This window comes from Colius striatus, chromosome 6 (assembly GCF_028858725.1).
Source record: "Colius striatus isolate bColStr4 chromosome 6, bColStr4.1.hap1, whole genome shotgun sequence".
Taxonomy (NCBI): Eukaryota; Metazoa; Chordata; class Aves; order Coliiformes; family Coliidae; genus Colius; species Colius striatus.
In genome coordinates, this window is record NC_084764.1 from 47,556,509 (window position 1) to 47,575,908 (window position 19,400).

General features: G+C 59.2%; 1 protein-coding gene across 1 annotated transcript; it reads right to left on the minus strand.

Annotated features, from left to right (window-relative positions):
- Positions 1–1,204: 1,204 nt before the first annotated feature.
- Positions 1,205–17,951, minus strand: LOC133625679 (leucine-rich repeat-containing protein 14-like). Its single transcript, XM_061998846.1, is given in 7 exon segments — positions 1,205–4,452; positions 5,435–5,559; positions 5,561–5,833; positions 15,457–15,541; positions 16,012–16,148; positions 16,232–16,311; positions 17,933–17,951. Coding segments are annotated over 7 exon segments (1,251 nt in total). The 3' UTR covers positions 1,205–3,920.
- Positions 17,952–19,400: the final 1,449 nt, after the last annotated feature.

Here is a 19,400-nt window from a genome sequence, read left to right on the forward strand (position 1 = left end):
AGACCCTAAATGGAAACAGGGCAGAGCCTGGATGGATCCCAGACAACCCCCCCCCCCCTCCCCAAAAGGCTCTAAATGGACCCAGGACACAACCTGGATGGATCCCAGCCCAGAGACAAAACGGATCCTGGACAAAACCCCCACAGAAAGACTCTAAATGGACCCAGGGCAGAGCCTGGATGACCCCTGGATGGATCCCAGATGGCCCCTGGATGGGTCCCAGCCAGATCCCATTTGGCCCTTGCACCTGCTTTGGGATTTTGAGGCTTTTCCCCTTTTTTTCTGCAGCTTTTCCTCGATGACACCAAAGTGAAGAACTTCATCACTTGCTTCAAAGGTACTGGGATCCCCCCAAAAGCCCCCCAAATCCTCCCCCTCAAAAATGACCCCTCAAAATGCCCCCAAAAACCAAAATCCCCCCAAAATTATCCCCCAGATCCTCTCTGACCCCTTCCAAAGACCCAAATCCCACCCTAAAACCCCCACAAATAAGCCTCCCAAATCCTCCCAAAAAACCAAACCCCAACTCCCCCCGACCTCAAAAGCCCCCAAATCCCAACAATCCCCCTCAAATCCCCCCAGAGCATCCCAAAACCTCCCAAATCCCCCCCAAAAAGCCTCCAAATTCTCTCCAACCCCCCCAAAAAAGTCAAAATCCACCCAAACCCCCCAAAATATCCCCCCAAACAATCCCCAAAGTCTCCAAATCCCCTCAAATCACCCCAAAAAACACAAAAGCCCCCCAGAAACCCCCAAATCCTCTCCAGCCCCCCCAAAATAAATCCCCCGAAAATCCCCAAAGCCCCCAAATCCCCCCCAAAAAACACCAAATCCCCTCCAACTCTCTCCAAAAGCAATCAAAATCCCCCCAACCCCCCCAAATCTCCTCAGAACCCCTCCAAAAAACCAAATCACCCCAAAATCCCTCCTCCCCATCACCATTCAGTAGCGTTTTAGCCTTAATTAGGGTCTTTAATTAGAGACTCATCTTTATTTGGGGTCTCATCTGTATTGGGGGGGCTGTGGAGTGGGGAGAAGATACTCTCATCCCCTTCATTGCCTTTGTAGGTGCCAAAACATCCTCCTCTCAACCTAATTTGCATATTAATCACCGCCTTAATTAACCACTTCCTGCCCTTAATTGCTCCCAGGCACTTGGTAACACTGATCCCTACTCACCCCCCCGTCCCCCAAACCTCCCTCAGCCCCTTCAAATCGCTTTCCCATTAAGGAACACCCCCCTTTCTCCGGTGTTAATTAGGGGAGGGTTAATTAACGAGGGTGTGAGGTTAATTAACGTTGCCTTCCTCACTCACCTGGAGCTGAACCCCGGCAGCCTCTATGGGAGGGTTCATTATGGAGAATTGGGGGTTAGTTAGGAGGGTTGGGGTTAATTAGGAGGGTGGGAGTTAATTAGGAGGTTTAGGGGTTAATTAGTGGGGTTACTTAGGGTCCATCCTGGCAGGTATCACCTTCCTCTTCCTCACTCCCTTAGCAGTGGTTGTTCTGAGCAGCTTTAATCATGAGAGGACTGAGGGTTGGAGGTTAATTAGGAGGGTTGGAGGTTAAATTAGGAGGGTTGGGGTTAATTAAGAGCACTGGGGGTTAATTGTGGGAAGGGGTTATCCCAGCAGACGTTGCCTTTCTCATCTTCTTCTTCCTCACCCTCCCTTAGAATCGCAGTGGTTGTTTTGAGGGGGTTAACCATGGGGGGACTGGGGGTTAGTTAGGGGCGTTGGAGGTTAATTAGGGGGATTGGAGGTTAATTAGGAGCACAGGGAGTTAATTCAGGGAAGGGGTTAATGATGGTTTATCCCAGCAGACGTTGCCTTCCTCCTCATTTTCTTCTTCCTCACCCTCCCTTAGAACCGCAGTTGTTCCAAGGGGGTTAATCATGGGGACACTGGGGGTTAGTTAGGGGGGGCTGGAGGTTAATTAGGAGGGTTAGGTTAATTAGGAGCACACAGAGTTAATTGTGGGAAGGGGTTAATGATGGTTTATCCCAGCAGACGTTGCCTTCCTCCTCCTCTTCTTCCTCACCCTCCCTTCGCAGCCCCGCAGCGGCCGTTCCCAGCGGGCTAACCACGAGCGGCGATGCGGCTTAATTAAAAGGGGGGGCTGTTAATTAAGGAGAGGCGCGGGTTAATGAGGGTCCATCCCGGCAGACGTGACCTTCCTCACGTTCTTCTTCACGCGGCTGGAGCGGAACCGCAGCGGCCGCTACGAGCGCGAATTCCCGTTCGTGTCCCGCTGCGGCGCGGAGCGCAACCTCCTGCGCTGCGAGCACAGACCCATCGTCTTCACCCGCCTCCTGCCCCCGGACGCCTCCTCCTCAGCCTCCTCCTGCTCCCGCCGCGCCGTGCTGTCGTTCTGCGGCGGCGGGGAGCGGCTGGCCGTGCCGCTCCGGCCCGAGGCGCTGGTGATGCTGCCGGAGAACGGGCGCTTGTACCACCCGGCGCCGGGCCGGGCGGGGGGCGCGGGGCCGGTGCGCTCGGCGCTGGCTCTGGAGTGGGGGTCCCGCTTGGAGTACGAGCAGGGGCCGGAGCAGCCCCCGACTCACTTTTGGTGGGAGGGGAAGAGGTATCGGCTCACGGCGGAGCTGGTGGAGCTGCTGCGGGGAGGGGAAGGGGCGGGGGAGGCGGAGAGCGGCGGGGCCGCGGGGCGGGGGTGAGGCTTGGAGGGGGTGGGAAGGGGCATTGCATGGCCCCGGGCGAGGAGGAGGAGGAGGCGGCAGAGCTGGTGTTCAGCCACACCGTGTGGCTGATGCTGTGGTGAGGTGGGCGTTGCCGGTGCCAGGGATGTGGGTGTTGTGTGTGGGTCCCCCCACTGTGATATTAAAGGTCTCTGGCAATTGAAATGAGCCTAGAGGTGATGGGTGCCACTGCAGCAGTGTGGGTGCAGCTGTGGAGAGGTTGGTGCTGCTATGGTGAGGTTGGTGCAGCTGTGGTGGGTGACACGGTGCTACTGCCACAGTGTGGGTGTCCCCACGGGTGCTGCCACGCTGACAGTGTTGCTGCCACACTGTGGGTGCCACTGTGGTGATGTTGGCTGGTGTGTAGAGGGAAGGGAAGTTCTTCAGAGGGATGTGGCCATGGGCTGAGGTTGCCCGAGGGCAAGGAGCCAGCAGCGTGCCCAAGGGGGCAAGAAGGCCAGTGGCAGCCTGGCTGGGCTGAGCAGTGGGGTGGCAGCAGCCCCAGGGCAGGGATTGTCCCCTGTGCTGGGCCCTGGGGAGGCTGCAGCTCCAGGGCTGTGCTCAGTGCTGGGCCCCTCACTCACTGCCACAGGGACACTGAGGGGCTGCAGGGAGAGAAGATGCACTGGGAAGCTCTGGGCTAAATGAGGGTACCTGAGGCAAAGGTTCAGTCTGCAGAGAACGAGGCTCAGAGGAGACCTGATCACTCTGACTCCCTGGCTGTGGCTGAGAGGGTCGGTCTCTGCTCCCAAGTTAAAAGCTACAGGCCAAGAGGAAAGGGGCTCAGGGTGCCCCAGGGGAGGTTGAGGCTGGAGCTGAGGCAGAACTGTTTCCCTGAGAGGGGTGTCAGCCCCTGTGCCAGGCTGCCCAGGGAGCTGGGGGAGTGCCCAGCCCTGGAGGGGTCCCAGAGCCGTGGGGCTGAGGTGCTTGAGGGCCGTGGCTCAGTGGTGCCTGTGGCACTGTGGGGTCAGGGTTGGACTCCAGCAGCTCAAAGGGCTTTTCCATCTGTAATGATTCTCTGGTCAGTGCCCTGTGTGCCAGAACAGCAGCCAGCTCTCTCCTTGGTCCATTAAAAGCAGAAGAGCTCCATCCCCTCCGCTGAGCTCTGCCACTTCCTCCTGCCAAGCATCCCAGGAGGGGTTGGCTTTAATGAACTCACCATAACCGAGTGGCACAGCCCAGAGCCCGGCACAGCGCCCCGAGGTGAAGCTTCCCTGGGGGGGGGATGCTACAAGCTGAAGTAGTCGATGGCTCCGTAGCGCTGGAGGCTGGTCGCCCACACGGCGTCTGCTCTACCCGCGCTCGCCAGCAGCCGGCACAGCTCCGCCGGGAAACCCTCCTCCCCCTGCGTGGGGGTGTGGTGGCCGGAGCCCCGCGGCGGCTGCGAGTAGCCCACGAGGCGCAGGTCGGGCAGGGCCGGGCAGGGCCGGGCCAGGCCGCCCAGCGCCGCCGCGCTCAGGGGGGTGCCGAGGAGACCGAGGCAGCGCAGGCGGCGGCAGCGGCGCAGCGCCGGCAGCAGCAGCTCCAGCTCCGCGTCCCCCAGCTGACACTCCAGCAGCTCCAGCTGCAGCAGCGAGCACGAAGCGGCTTCCAGCGGCGTCCGCAAGGGTTGCAGGAGGCTGGGGGACGTGAGGTTGTGGCCGCTCAGGTCCAGCTGGAGCAGGGAGGGCGCGTGGAGGCTCGAGGACAGGAAGATGAGGTCGGAGGGGAGCAGGCAGCAGAAGGCCAGCGCCAGACTCTCCAGGGGAGTCTGCAGCTCGCTGGGAGGACAGGATGGGGTGGCAGAGTGGGGAACCCCCAAAGCACCCCCAAACCACCACGAGGCTCCCCCACCTCCAAATCCCCTGAGGCCTTCCCCAAACCAGCCACAGACCCCTAAAACCCTGAGGCTGCCCAAATTCCACCCCCAGGATCCCCCAAAATCCCTCAGCTCCCCCAAAGTCTCCCCCAACCCCCGTGAGGTATCCCCAAACCTCCTGAGACCAGCCCCCTGAGCTGAGGCAGAGCTGCTCTGGGACTCCATCTCCTCATAAGTGTAGACAGTTGCACAGTGCCAAACTGGGCAACTCCCCTAAAACCCCCTGAGCCAAGGCAGAGCTGCTGTGGGACTCCATCCCCTCTTAAATCTTTGCCCACAGGGTGTAGACAGTTCCCCAATGCCAAACCCCAACCCCAAAACACCCTGAGGCTGCCCAAAACATCTTCAGGCACCCCAAACCCCTCTTTTATGCCTCCCCTGAGCCGAGGCAGAGCTGCTGTGGGACTCCATCCCCTCTTAAATCTTTGCCCAAGGGGCAAATGCCAAACCTTCCAAACCTTCCCCCCAAAACACCCTGAGCCCCCCCAAAACCCCCTGAGACCAGCCCCCTGAGGTGAGGCACAGCTGCTGTGGGACTCCCATCTCCTCTTAAATCTTTGCCCACGGGGCAAATGCCAAACCTTCCCCCCAAAACCCCCTGAGACCAGCCCCCTGAGCTGAGGCAGAGCTGCTGTGGGACTCCATCCCCTCTTAAATCTTTGCTCACAGGGCAAATGCCAAACCTTCCAAACCCTCTCCCCAAAACCCCCTGAGACCAACCCCTGAGGTAGTGCAGAGCTACTGTTGGACTCCAGCCCCTCTTAAATCTGCCCCCACAGGGTGTGGGTGATGCCCCAATGCCACCCACCCCCCCCACACACACACATTCCCTCCCGCTGCAGCGTGTGAAGGTTTTGGAGTCCCTCCCCCAGCGGGCAGCTTACCCCAGGAGCTGCCTGAGTCTCCCAGAAAGCCTGGAGGAGTACAAATCGAGTTCCTTGAGGGCAGGCAGGGCCCGGAGGTGAGCGGCCAAGCAGCGGATGCCGGCGTCCGTGCCCGGGGGCCGTGCGGCGCACGTCCACGTTGCTGTAGGGCAGCTTGAGGCTGCGCAGCGCGGGGAAGCGGCTGAGGTGAGGCAGCACTGCGCACAGCCCCGCCAGCCCCAGGTTGTTGAAGCGTGAAACAACTCTGCAGACGGCGGCAGGCTCCAGGGAGTCCAGCAGGGAGACGACGGTGGAGACGGAGAGCTCCTCGGCGTGGAAGTCGCGGCAGAGCAGGCGCAGGGGGGTGCAGGGCGAGCGGAGGGTGGCGCGCAGCAATAGGCGCGTAGCAATAGGGCACCCCTAAGCCAGCCCCCATCAATAGGGCATCCTATAGCACCCCTAACCCAGCCCCCATCAATAGGGCATCCTATAGCACCCCTAACCCAGCCCCCATCAATAGGGCATCTTAGAGCACCCCTAAGCCAGCTCCCATCAATAGGGCATCCTATAGCACCCCTAACCCAGCCCCCATCAATAGGGCATCTTAGAGCACCCCTAACCCAGCTCTTTATCTATAGGGCATCCTATAGCACCTCTAATCCAGCCCCCCATCAATAGGGCACCCCACAGCACCCCTAGATCTGCACCTCATCAATTGGGTACCCCTAACCCAGCCCTCTCTCAATAGGACATCCCATAGCACTCCTAACCCTATCCCCCATTAATAGGGCACCCTATAGCACTCCTAACCCAGCTCCCCATCAATAGGGAACTCCAGGGCAGGACCCCTCTTAATGAGGGGTACCCCCAGCACCCCATAAAGGAAGCCTACAGCAGGATCTCCAACACCCCCCTTCCCTCCCTGGGCCCCCCTGTGCTGCCCTCACACCCCTCGACCCCCCTCAGCTGCCTTCACCCCCCCTCGATCCCCAGGGTCCCCTTCAGCTGCCCTCACCCCCCCCAATCCCCGGGGTCCCCTTCATCTGCCCTCAATCCCCCAGTCCCTGGGGACCCCTTCAGCTGCCCTCACGCCCCCCAATCCCCGAGGCCCCCCTCAGCTGCCCTCACGCCCCCCAATCCCCGGGATCCCCCTCAGCTGCCCTCACGCCCCCAGTCCCCGGGGACCCCTCAGCTCCCCTCACGCCCCCCCAATCCCCGGGATCCCCCTCAGCTGCCCTCACGCCCCCCCAATCCCCGGGATCCCCCTCAGCTGCCCTCACCCCCCACAATCCCCGGGGTCCCCCTCAGCTGCCCTCACGCCCCCAATCCCCGGGATCCCCCTCAGCTGCCCTCACGCCCCCAATCCCCGGGATCCCCCTCAGCTGCCCTCACCCCCCACAATCCCGGGGGACCCCTCAGCTGCCCTCACGCCCCCCAGTCCCCGGGGACCCCTCAGCTCACCTCACGCCCCCAATCCCGGGGGACCCCTCAGCTGCCCTCACGCCCCCAATCCCGGGGGACCCCTCAGCTGCCCTCACGCCCCCCAGTCCCCGGGGACCCCTCAGCTGCCCTCACGCCCCCAATCCCGGGGGACCCCTCAGCTGCCCTCACGCCCCCCAGTCCCCGGGGACCCCTCAGCTGCCCTCACGCCCCCAATCCCGGGATCCCCCTCAGCTGCCCTCACGCCCCCAATCCCGGGGGACCCCTCAGCTGCCCTCATGCCCCCAATCCCGGGGGACCCCTAAGCTGCCCTCACGCCCCCCAGTCCCCGGGGACCCCTCAGCTCACCTCCCGCCCCCAGTCCCCGGGGACCCCTCAGCTCACCTCCCGCCCGCCGCCCCGCTCCCGCCGGGCCCCTCACGGCCGCGCTTCCAGGCATGCGCACTGCACCCCGGCACCGCCCCTCCGCCAATCAGAGCGAGAGTTTCACCACGGAAGGCGGGCCCGGCGTCGTTACTAGGTGCCGCCTGCCATCCTCGCCCGCCCATTGGCTGCCGCCGTGTCTGTCATCGCTTCCTCCCTTCTTATTGGCTGAAGGGCGGCGGCAGCGGGAAGTTCGATCTGAGCCCCAGACGCTGCGGTCCCTGCGCGGCTCCGGGAGGTCTCGGATCGCCCCGGGCCGGGGAACGGCCCCGCTCCGCACGCCATGGAGCGGCAGCGGGAGGTCAAGGCCCTGCTGAAGAGCTGGGAAGCGGCTTTTGTCCGGGAGCAGCGGAGGAAGCCCGGCCAGGTGCCCGCTGCGGGGGGCGGGGATGGGGAGGGGCGGCGGGGCAAAGTGGGGTTTTAATGGGGTTCTGAGGGGAAAGGTGGAGTTTTGAGAGGAAAAGTGAGGGGTTTTGTGAATTTCTGAGGAGCAAGTGGGAATTGGGAGGAGCTTGGAGGGGAAAAGTGGGGTTTTGGTGGAGTGTTGAGGGGAAAAGTAGGGGTTTGGTGGATTTCTGAGATACAAGTGAGATTTTAGTGGAGCTCTGAGGGGAAAAGTGGGGGTTTTGTGGAGTGTTGAGAAGAAAAGGGGTTTTAGTGGAGTTCTGAGTGAACAAGTGGCGATTTGGAGGATTTTTGAGGGTAAAAGTAAGTTTTTGATGTGGTTCTGAGGGGAAAAATGGATTTTGGCAGAGTTTTGAGGGCAAAAGTGGAGGGTTTGTGGACTTCTGAGGAACAAGTGGGAATTTGGAGGAGCTTTGAGGGTATAAATGAAGTTTTGGTGGAGTTTTCAGATGAAAAGTGGAGTTTTGGTGGAGTGTTGAGGGAAAAAGTGGGGTTTTGGTAGAGCTTGGAGTGAAAAAGTGGGGGGTTGGTGGGTTTTTGAGGGTAAAAGTGGGGTTTTGGTGGGGTTTTGAGGGGAAAATGGGTTTTTTGTAGAGTTTTAAGGAGAAAAGAGTGGGATTGGTGGTCTGCTGAGGGGGAACAGTGGAGATTGGTGGGGTTCTGAGGGGAAAAGTGCAGGCTTGGTGGAGTCTGGAGTGGAAAAGTGGAGGTTCGGTGGGGTTTTGAGGGCGAAATTGGGTTTTTGATGGGGTTCTGAGGGGAAAAGTGGAGTTTTGGTGGAGTTTTCAGATGAAAAGTGGGGTTTTTTGTGGAGTGTTGAGAAGAACAGTGGGTTTTACTGGAGTTTGGAGTGAAAAAGTGGGGATTTGATGAATTTTTGAGAGTAAAAGTAGGTTTTCGGTGTGGATCTGAGGTGAAAATGAGTTTTTGTGGGGTTTTAAGGGGAAAAGTAAGGTTCTGGTGGAGTGTTGAGGGCAAAAGTGGGGTTTTGGTGAGATTCTGAGAGGAAAGAATTGGGTTTTGATGGTGTTGTGGGGAGAAAGTGGGATTGTGGTGTAGTCTTGAGAGGAAAACTGGGTTTTGGCAGAGTTTTGAGGGCAAAAGTGGGGGATTTGTGGACTTCTGAGGAACAAGTGGGAATTAGGAGGAACTTTGAGGGGGAAAGTGAAGTTTTGGTGGAGTGTTGAGGGAAAAAGTGGGGTTTTGGTGGAGCTTGGAGTTAAAATTGGCTGTTCAATGGGTTTTTGAGGGCGAAAGTGGATTTTTGATGGGATTCTGAGGGGGAAAATGGATTTTTTGGTGGAGTTTTAAGTGGAAAAGTGGAGGTTTGAGAAGAAAAGTGGGGATTTGGTGGACTTAAGAGGAACAAGTGGGATTTTGGAGGAGCTTTGAGGGGAAAAGTGGAGTTTTGGTGGGGTTTTTAGATTAAAAGTGTGGGTTTGGTGTATTTTTAAGGGCAAATGTGGGATTTTGTGGACTTTGGAGTGGTAAGGTGTGGGTTTGGTGGATATTTGGGGCAAAAGCGGGGTGTCTTGTGGTTCTGAGGGAAAAAGAGAGGGTTTGGTGGTCCACTGAAAGGAAAATGAGTTTTTGTGGAGTTTTAAGGGGAAAAGTGGGGTTTTGGTGGGGTTTTAAGATGAAAAATGCAGTTTTGGTGGAGTTTTCAGATGAAAAGTGGAGTTTTGGCTGCCCTCACGCCCCCCCAATCTCCGGGGTCCCCTTCAGCTGCCCACACCCCCCCCAATCCCTGAGGCCCCCCTCAGCTGCCCTCACGCCCCCCCAATCCCGGGGATCCCCCTCAGCTGCCCTCACGCCCCCCCAATCCCTGAGGCCCCCCTCAGCTGCCCTCAACCCCACAATCCCCGGGGACCCCTCAGCTGCCCTCACGCCCCCCAGTCCTCGGGGACCCCTCAGCTGCCCTCACGCCCCCCCAATCCCTGAGGCCCCCCTCAGCTGCCCTCACCCCCCACAATCCCCGGGGACCCCTCAGCTGCCCTCACGCCCCCCAATCTCAGGGATCCCCTTCAGCTGCCCTCAAGCCCCCCCAATCCCCCGGGACCCCTCAGCTGCCCTCACCCCCCACAATCCCCGGGGACCCCTCAGCTGCCCTCACGCCCCCCAATCTCCGGGATCCCCTTCAGCTGCCCTCACGCCCCCCCAATCCCCCGGGACCCCTCAGCTGCCCTCACCCCCCACAATCCCCGGGGACCCCTCAGCTGCCCTCACGCCCCCCAGTCCCCGGGGACCCCTCAGCTCACCTCCCGCCCGCCGCCCCGCTCCCGCCGGGCCCCTCACGGCCGCGCTTCCAGGCATGCGCACTGCACCCCGGCACCGCCCCTCCGCCAATCAGAGCGAGAGTTTCACCACGGAAGGCGGGCCCGGCGTCGTTACTAGGTGCCGCCTGCCATCCTCGCCCGCCCATTGGCTGCCGCCGTGTCTGTCATCGCTTCCTCCCTTCTTATTGGCTGAAGGGCGGCGGCAGCGGGAAGTTCGATCTGAGCCCCAGACGCTGCGGTCCCTGCGCGGCTCCGGGAGGTCTCGGATCGCCCCGGGCCGGGGAACGGCCCCGCTCCGCACGCCATGGAGCGGCAGCGGGAGGTCAAGGCCCTGCTGAAGAGCTGGGAAGCGGCTTTTGTCCGGGAGCAGCGGAGGAAGCCCGGCCAGGTGCCCGCTGCGGGGGGCGGGGATGGGGAGGGGCGGCGGGGCAAAGTGGGGTTTTAATGGGGTTCTGAGGGGAAAGGTGGAGTTTTGAGAGGAAAAGTGAGGGGTTTTGTGAATTTCTGAGGAGCAAGTGGGAATTGGGAGGAGCTTGGAGGGGAAAAGTGGGGTTTTGGTGGAGTGTTGAGGGGAAAAGTGGGGGTTTGGTGGACTTGTGAGATACAAATGGGATTTGAGTGGAGCTCTGAGGGGAAAAGTGGGGGTTTTGTGGAGTGTTGAGAAGAAAAGGGGTTTTAGTGGAGTTCTGAGTGAACAAGTGGCGATTTGGAGGATTTTTGAGTCTAAAGGTAAGTTTTTGGTGCGGTTCTGAGGGGAAAAATGGGTTTGGGCAGAGTTTTGAGGGCAACAGTGGGTTTTACTGGAGTTTTGAGGGGAAAAGTGGGGGTTTGGTGGAGGTTTGAGGGGAAAAGTGTTTTACTGTGGGGTTCTGAGGGGAATAAAGGTTTTTGTAGAGCTTTAAGGAGAAAAGAGTGGGGTTGGTTGTCTGCTGAGGGGGAACAGTGGAGATTGGTGGGGTTCTGAGGGGAAAAGTGCGGGCTTGGTGGAGTCTGGAGTGGAAAGGTGGAGGTTCGGTGGGGTTTTGAGGGTGAAAGTGGGGTTTTGATGGGGTTCTGAGGGGAAAAGTGGAGTTTTGGTGGAGTGTTGAGGGGAAAAGTGGGGGTTTGGTGGATTTCTGAGATACAAGTGGGATTTGAGTGGAGCTCTGAGGGGAAAAGTGGGGGTTTTGTGGAGTGTTGAGAAGAAAAGGGGTTTTAGTGGAGTTCTGAGTGAACAAGTGGCGATTTGGAGGATTTTTGAGTCTAAAGGTAAGTTTTTGGTGCGGTTCTGAGGGGAAAAATGGGTTTGGGCAGAGTTTTGAGGGCAACAGTGGGTTTTACTGGAGTTTTGAGGGGAAAAGTGGGGGTTTGGTGGGGTTTTGAGGGGAAAAGTGTTTTACTGTGGGGTTCTGAGGGGAATAAAGGTTTTTGTAGAGCTTTAAGGAGAAAAGAGTGCGGTTGGTGGTCTGCTGAGGGGGAACAGTGGAGATTGGTGGGGTTCTGAGGGGAAAAGTGGGGGTTTGGTGGAGTTTTGACGGGAAAAGTGGAGTTTTGGTGGAGTGTTGAGGGGAAAAGTGGTTTTTTTTTGTGGAGCGTTGAGAAGAACAGTGGGTTTTACTGGAGTTTGGAATGAAAAAGTGGGGGTTTTGGTGGAGTGTTGAGGGGAAAAGGGGTTTTAGTGGAGTTTGGAGTGAAAAAGTGGCGATTTGGTGGATTTTTGAGGGTAAAAGTAGGTTTTTGGTGTGGTTCTGAGGGGAAAAATGGGTTTTGGTGGAGTTTTAAGGAGAAAAGAGTGGGGTTGGTTGTCTGGTGAGGGGGAACAGTGGAGATTGGTGGGGTTCTGAGGGGAAAAGTGCGGGCTTGGTGGAGTCTGGAGTTGAAAAGTGGAGGTTCGGTGGGGTTTTGAGGGCGAAATTGGGTTTTTGATGGGGTTCTGAGGGGAAAAGTGGAGTTTTGGTGGAGTTTTGAGAGGAAAAGAGGGGAGTTTGTGAATTTCTGAGGAACAAGTGGGAATTGGGAGGAGCTTGGAGGGGAAAAGTGGGGTTTTGGTGGAGTGTTGAGGGGAAAAGTAGGGGTTTGGTGGATTTCTGAGATACAAGTGAGATTTTAGTGGAGCTCTGAGGGGAAAAGTGGGGGTTTTGTGGAGTGTTGAGAAGAAAAGGGGTTTTAGTGGAGTTCTGAGTGAACAAGTGGCGATTTGGAGGATTTTTGAGGGTAAAAGTAAGTTTTTGATGTGGTTCTGAGGGGAAAAATGGATTTTGGCAGAGTTTTGAGGGCAAAAGTGGAGGGTTTGTGGACTTCTGAGGAACAAGTGGGAATTTGGAGGAGCTTTGAGGGTATAAATGAAGTTTTGGTGGAGTTTTCAGATGAAAAGTGGAGTTTTGGTGGAGTGTTGAGGGAAAAAGTGGGGTTTTGGTAGAGCTTGGAGTGAAAAAGTGGGGGGTTGGTGGGTTTTTGAGGGTAAAAGTGGGGTTTTGGTGGGGTTTTGAGGGGAAAATGGGTTTTTTGTAGAGTTTTAAGGAGAAAAGAGTGGGATTGGTGGTCTGCTGAGGGGGAACAGTGGAGATTGGTGGGGTTCTGAGGGGAAAAGTGCAGGCTTGGTGGAGTCTGGAGTGGAAAAGTGGAGGTTCGGTGGGGTTTTGAGGGCGAAATTGGGTTTTTGATGGGGTTCTGAGGGGAAAAGTGGAGTTTTGGTGGAGTTTTCAGATGAAAAGTGGGGTTTTTTGTGGAGTGTTGAGAAGAACAGTGGGTTTTACTGGAGTTTGGAGTGAAAAAGTGGGGATTTGATGAATTTTTGAGAGTAAAAGTAGGTTTTCGGTGTGGATCTGAGGTGAAAATGAGTTTTTGTGGGGTTTTAAGGGGAAAAGTAAGGTTCTGGTGGAGTGTTGAGGGCAAAAGTGGGGTTTTGGTGAGATTCTGAGAGGAAAGAATTGGGTTTTGATGGTGTTGTGGGGAGAAAGTGGGATTGTGGTGTAGTCTTGAGAGGAAAACTGGGTTTTGGCAGAGTTTTGAGGGCAAAAGTGGGGGATTTGTGGACTTCTGAGGAACAAGTGGGAATTAGGAGGAACTTTGAGGGGGAAAGTGAAGTTTTGGTGGAGTGTTGAGGGAAAAAGTGGGGTTTTGGTGGAGCTTGGAGTTAAAATTGGCTGTTCAATGGGTTTTTGAGGGCGAAAGTGGATTTTTGATGGGATTCTGAGGGGGAAAATGGATTTTTTGGTGGAGTTTTAAGTGGAAAAGTGGAGGTTTGAGAAGAAAAGTGGGGATTTGGTGGACTTAAGAGGAACAAGTGGGATTTTGGAGGAGCTTTGAGGGGAAAAGTGGAGTTTTGGTGGGGTTTTTAGATTAAAAGTGTGGGTTTGGTGTATTTTTAAGGGCAAATGTGGGATTTTGTGGACTTTGGAGTGGTAAGGTGTGGGTTTGGTGGATATTTGGGGCAAAAGCGGGGTGTCTTGTGGTTCTGAGGGAAAAAGAGAGGGTTTGGTGGTCCACTGAAAGGAAAATGAGTTTTTGTGGAGTTTTAAGGGGAAAAGTGGGGTTTTGGTGGGGTTTTAAGATGAAAAATGCAGTTTTGGTGGAGTTTTCAGATGAAAAGTGGAGTTTTGGCTGCCCTCACGCCCCCCCAATCTCCGGGGTCCCCTTCAGCTGCCCACACCCCCCCCAATCCCTGGGGTCCCCTTCAGCTGCCCTCACGCCCCCCCAATCCCCGGGATCCCCCTCAGCTACCCACACACTCCCCCAATCCCTGAGGCCCCCCTCAGCTGCCCTCACGCCCCCCCAATCCCCGGGGACCCCTCAGCTGCCCTCACGCCCCCCCAATCCCCGGGGACCCCTCAGCTCCCCTCACGCCCCCCAATCCCCGGGGACCCCTCAGCTCCCCTCACGCCCCCCAATCCCCGGGGTCCTCCTCAGCTGCCCTCACGCCCCCCACAATCCCCGGGGACCCCTCAGCTCCCCTCACGCCCCCAATCCCGGGGGACCCCTCAGCTGCCCTCACGCCCCCCAATCCCCGGGATCCCCTTCAGCTGCCCTCACGCCCCCCAGTCCCCGGGGACCCCTCAGCTGCCCTCACGCCCCCCAGTCCCCGGGGACCCCTCAGCTGCCCTCACGCCCCCCAGTCCCCGGGGACCCCTCAGCTGCCCTCACGCCCCCCAATCCCCGGGGACCCCTCAGCTCACCTCCCGCCCGCCGCCCCGCTCCCGCCGGGCCCCTCACGGCCGCGCTTCCAGGCATGCGCACTGCACCCCGGCACCGCCCCTCCGCCAATCAGAGCGAGAGTTTCACCACGGAAGGCGGGCCCGGCGTCGTTACTAGGTGCCGCCTGCCATCCTCGCCCGCCCATTGGCTGCCGCCGTGTCTGTCATCGCTTCCTCCCTTCTTATTGGCTGAAGGGCGGCGGCAGCGGGAAGTTCGATCTGAGCCCCAGACGCTGCGGTCCCTGCGCGGCTCCGGGAGGTGGAGTTTTCAGATGAAAAGTGGAGTTTTGGTGGAGTGTTGAGTGGAAAAGTGTGGTTTTAGTGGACCTTGGAGTGAAAAAGTGGAGATTTGGTGGGTTTTTGAGGGCAAAAGTGCGTTTTTTGTGGGATTCTGAGGAGAAAAAGGTTTTTTTGTAGAGTTTTAAGGAGAAAAGAGGGACGTTGGAGTTCTGCTGAGTTGGAAAAGATGCAGATTGGTGGGGTTCTGAGGCACCAGTGGGATTTTGGGGGAGCTTGGAGGGGAAAAGTGGAGTTTTGTTGGTGTTTTCAGATGACAAGTGTGCTTTTAGTGGATTTTGGAGTGAAAAAGTGGGGGGTTGGTGGATATTTGAGGGCAAAGGTGGGTTTTTGATGGGGTTCTGAGGGGAAGATGGGTTTTTGTGGAGTGTTGAGGGGAAAAGTGGTGCTTTGGTGGGGTTCTGACGAAAAAGTTGGGCTTTGGTGTAGTTTTGAGGGGAAAAGTGAGCTTTTTGTGAGTTTTGAAGGGAAATGTTGGGGTTTGGTGGAGTTTTAAGGGGGAAAAAGTGGGATTTTGGTGGAGTTCTGAGGGGAAAATTGGGGAGGTGATTTGAGGGAAAAAAAGTAGTGTTTTTGTGGTGGTGTTTGGACAAAAAGATAGAATATTGGGGTTTTGGTGGTGAAATCTCTACCAGGAGGCTGCAGTGAGCTGGAGGTCGGTCTCTGCTCCCAGCTAGTGAGTGACAGGCCAAGAGGAAAGGGGCTCAGGGTGCCCCAGGGGAGGCTGAGGCTGGAGCTGAGGCAGAACTGTTTCCCTGAGAGGGGTGTCAGCCCCTGTGCCAGGCTGCCCGGGAGCTGGGGGAGTGCCCAGCCCTGGAGGGACCCCAAAGCCCTGGAGCTGAGGTGCTGAGGGCTGTGGGTCAGTGGTGGCCGTGGCAGGGTGAGGGCTCAGGGCTGGGCTCCAGCAGCTCAAAGGGCTTTTCTAACTCAAATGATTCTGTGGTTTGCTACCTGCAGCTGTGGCATCATCACAGATGCCAGTCCTGGGTCGCTCAGCACCATCTGCTGCCACGGCCTCCGCGGCCGCTACGTCACCGTCACCATCCTGGGCCGGGAGGAGCAGTTCACTCTCTGTGAGGTCGAGGTCTACACTGTCCACCCCGAGCCATGACGGGCTTTTAAGGGGGACAAGGTGAGGAGTTTCCCCCCTGGCACCAGGACCCTCTGACATCAGATGCCCCTGGAGGCTCCCTGTCGTCAGAACCACCCTAATAAACATCCCCACGGGGCCTCTTTGTACATCACCATCCCCATCCCATAGGCTCCAGAGGACCATGGCATCACCATCCCCACCCCGTGGGCTCCACAGGACCATGGCATCACCATCCCCACCCCGTGGGCTCCACAGAACCATGGCATCACCATCCCCACCCCGTGGGCTCCACAGGACCATGGCATCACCATCCCCATCCCATAGGCTCCAGAGGACCATGGCATCACCATCCCAACCCCACGGGACCTCCAGCCTCTTTCCATCACCACCCTTGAGGCCCATGGGGTTCCACCATCCTCATCCCCACTCTGTGGCTCCCCAGGACCTGTGGTGGCCACCTTGGGGTGGGGGTGGCCGTGGGAGGTCACTCACTCGCCCGTGAAGCCTTTGGAGATGGAGTGGAAGGAGGTGAGTTCCACCGAGTCCAGGTAGGGCGGCCCCATCTCTGTCAGCACCTTCCTGAAGGAGTGGAAGGCCGAACCCTCAGCATACACGTTGTCCTGGTACACCTGGAGGAGGGGGGAAACTGGTGGGGTTACCTAGATGTTGGGGTCCACCTCACATACCCCCCGAGTCTGAGGGTCCCACTCACCTCGTCAGCCATGAGGAAGAGCCTCTCCTCGAAGGCGAATTTGATGACGGCCTCAATGCACTGACGGCTCTGGACCTGCCCTGGGAGGGGGGAGAAGGGGGGAGGTTGGCATAGCGGAGTGGGGGGGTCCAGTCCCACTCCCACCATGGGTTTGGGGGGCCCAGTCCTGCTCCTGATGGGTTTTGGGGGGCTCAATCCCTTTTCCTGATAGGTTTGGGGGCCCAGTCTTGCTCCCTATGGGTTTGGGGTATGGGCTCAGCCCCACTCCTGATGGGTTTTAGGGGACTCAGTCTAGTTTCCCATGGGTATGGGGGGGCTTAGACCCCCTCTCCTGATAGGTTTGGGGGACCCAAACTGCCTCCCTATAGATTTGGGAGGAGAGTCATCCCCACTCCTGATGGGTTTGGGGGGGCTTAGCCCCTGCTCCTGATGGGTTTTGGGGCCTTCACCCCACTCCTGATGGATTTGAGGGGACTCAGTCCCACTTCCTATGGCTTTTGGAGGGTCTCAACCCAGTTCTTGGGTATGTTTTGGAGGTCTTAGTAGGACCAGTAAAGCACTGGGGGTCTCAGAATGGGACTGGGAGGGCACTGGGAGCTCACAGCCCTGGTACCAGAAGTCCCATCCCAACCTCAGGGTCCCATCCCAGCCCCAGGGTCCTATCCCCAGTGTCCCATCCCAGTCCCAGGATCCCATCCCATCCCTGATATCCCACCCCTGGGGTCCAATCCCACCCCTGGGGTCCCATCCCAGTCTCATCCCACCCCTGGAGTCCCATCCCAGTCCTATCCCGTCCCACCCCTGGGGTCCCATCCCACCCCTGGGGTCCCATCCCATCCTGTCCCATCCCATCCCACCCCACCCCTGGGGTCCCATCCCACCCCTGGAGACTCATCCCATCCCTGTGGTCCCATCCCATCCCTGGGGTCCCATCCCATCCCACCCCTGGGGTCCCATCCCATCCCACCCCTGGGGTCCCATCCCATCCTGTCCCATCCCATCCCACCCCACCCCTGGGGTCCCATCCCACCCCTGGAGACTCATCCCATCCCTGTGGTCCCATCCCATCCCACCCCTGGGGTCCCATCCCATCCCACCCCTGGGGTCCCATCCCACCCCACCCCTGGTTTCCCATCCAGTCCCATCCCACCCCTGGGGTCCCATCCCATCCCACCCCTGGGGTCCCATCCCATCCCACCCCTGGGGTCCCATCCCAACCCTGGTTTCCCATCCAGTCCCATCCCATCCCACCCCTGGGGTCCCATCCCACCCCTGGGGTCCCATCCCACCCCTGGGGTCCCATCCCATCCCACCCCTGGGGTCCCATCCCACCCCTGGGGACTCATCCCATCCCACCCCTGGTGTCCCATCACATCCCAACCCTGGGGTCCCATCCAGTCCCATCCCATCCCACCCCTGGGGTCCCATCCCATCCCAACCCTGGGGTCCCAACCAGTCCCATCCCATCCCACCCCTGGAGACTCATCCCATCCCTGGGGTCCCATCCCATCCCATCCCTGGGGTCCCAACCAGTCCCATCCCATCCCACCCCTGGGGTCCCATCCCACCCCTGGCACCCCATCCCACCCCTGGGATCCCATCCAGTCCCATTCCAATCCTGGGGTCCCATCCCACCCCTGAACTTCAATCCTCGGGGTCCCATCCAAACCTCAGGGTCCCATCCCACCCCTGGGGTCCCACACCTGGGGTCGCATTCCATCCCCGGATGGGACGCCAGGGGTCGGATGGGACCCTAGGGGTGAGATGGCACTGGATGGGACCCCAGGGGTGGGATGGGATGGGACCCCAGGGGTGGCATGGGATGGGTCCCTAGGGGTGGGATGGGATGGATCCCATCTCATCCCACCCCTGGGGTCCCATCCCACCCCTGGGGTCCCATCTCACCCCTGGGGACTCATCCCACCCCTGGAGACTCATCCCACCCCTGGGGTCCCATCCCATCCTGTCCCATCCCACCCCACCCCTGGGGTCCCATCCCACCCCTGGAGACTCATCCCACCCCTGGGATCCCAACCAGTCCCATCCCATCCCAAACCTGGGGTCCCATCCCAACCCGGCGCCCCATCCCACCCCTGGGGCCCCATCCCATCCAATCCCACCCCTGGGGACTCATCCCAACCCTGGGGTCCCATCCAGTCCCATGCCATCCCACCCCTGGGGACCCATCACATCCCATCCCACCCCTGGGGTCCCATCCCATCCCACCCCTGGGGACTCATCCCAGCCCTGGGGTCCCATCCCATCCCATCCCACCCCTGGGGTCCCATCCCATCCCACCCCTGGTTTCCCATCCAGTCCCATCCCATCCCACCCCTAGGGTCCCAACCGATCCCACCCCTGGGGTCCGATCCCAACCCTGGGGTCCCAGCCAGTCCCATCCCATCCCATCCCTGGGTTCCCATCCCATCCCACCCCTGGGGTCCCAACCAGTCCCATCCCAAACCTGGGGCCCCATCCCACCCCTGAGGCCCCATCCCATCCCTAGGGTCCCATCCCACCCCTGGGGCCCCATCCCACCCCTGGGGCCCCATCCCATCCCACCCTTGGGGTCCCATCCCATCCCACCCTTGGGGTCCCATCCCATCCCACCCCTGGGGTCCCAACCAGTCCCATCCCATCCCAAACCTGGGGTCCCATCCCATCCCACCCCTGGGGACTCATCCCAACCCTGGGGTCCCATCCAGTCCCATGCCATCCCACCCCTGGGGTCCCATCCCATCCCACCCCTGGGGACTCATCCCAGCCCTGGGGTCCCATCACATCCCATCCCACCCCTGGGGACTCATCCCAGCCCTGGGGTCCCATCCCATCCCAGCCCTGGGGTCCCATCCCATCCCACCCCTGGGGACTTATCCCACCCCTGGGGTCCCATGCAGTCCCATCCCACCCCTGGGGTCCCATCCCACCCCTGGGGTCCCATCCTACCCCTGGGGACTCATCCCTTCCCACCCCTGGTTTCCCATCACATCCCATCCCACCCCTAGGGTCCCATCCCCTCCCAACCCTTGGGTCCCAGCCAGTCCCATCCCACCCCTGGGGTCCCATCCCATCCCACCCCTGGGGACTCATCCCAGCCCTGGGGTCCCATCCCATCCCATCCCACCCCTGGGGTCCCATCCCATCCCACCCCTGGTTTCCCATCCAGTCC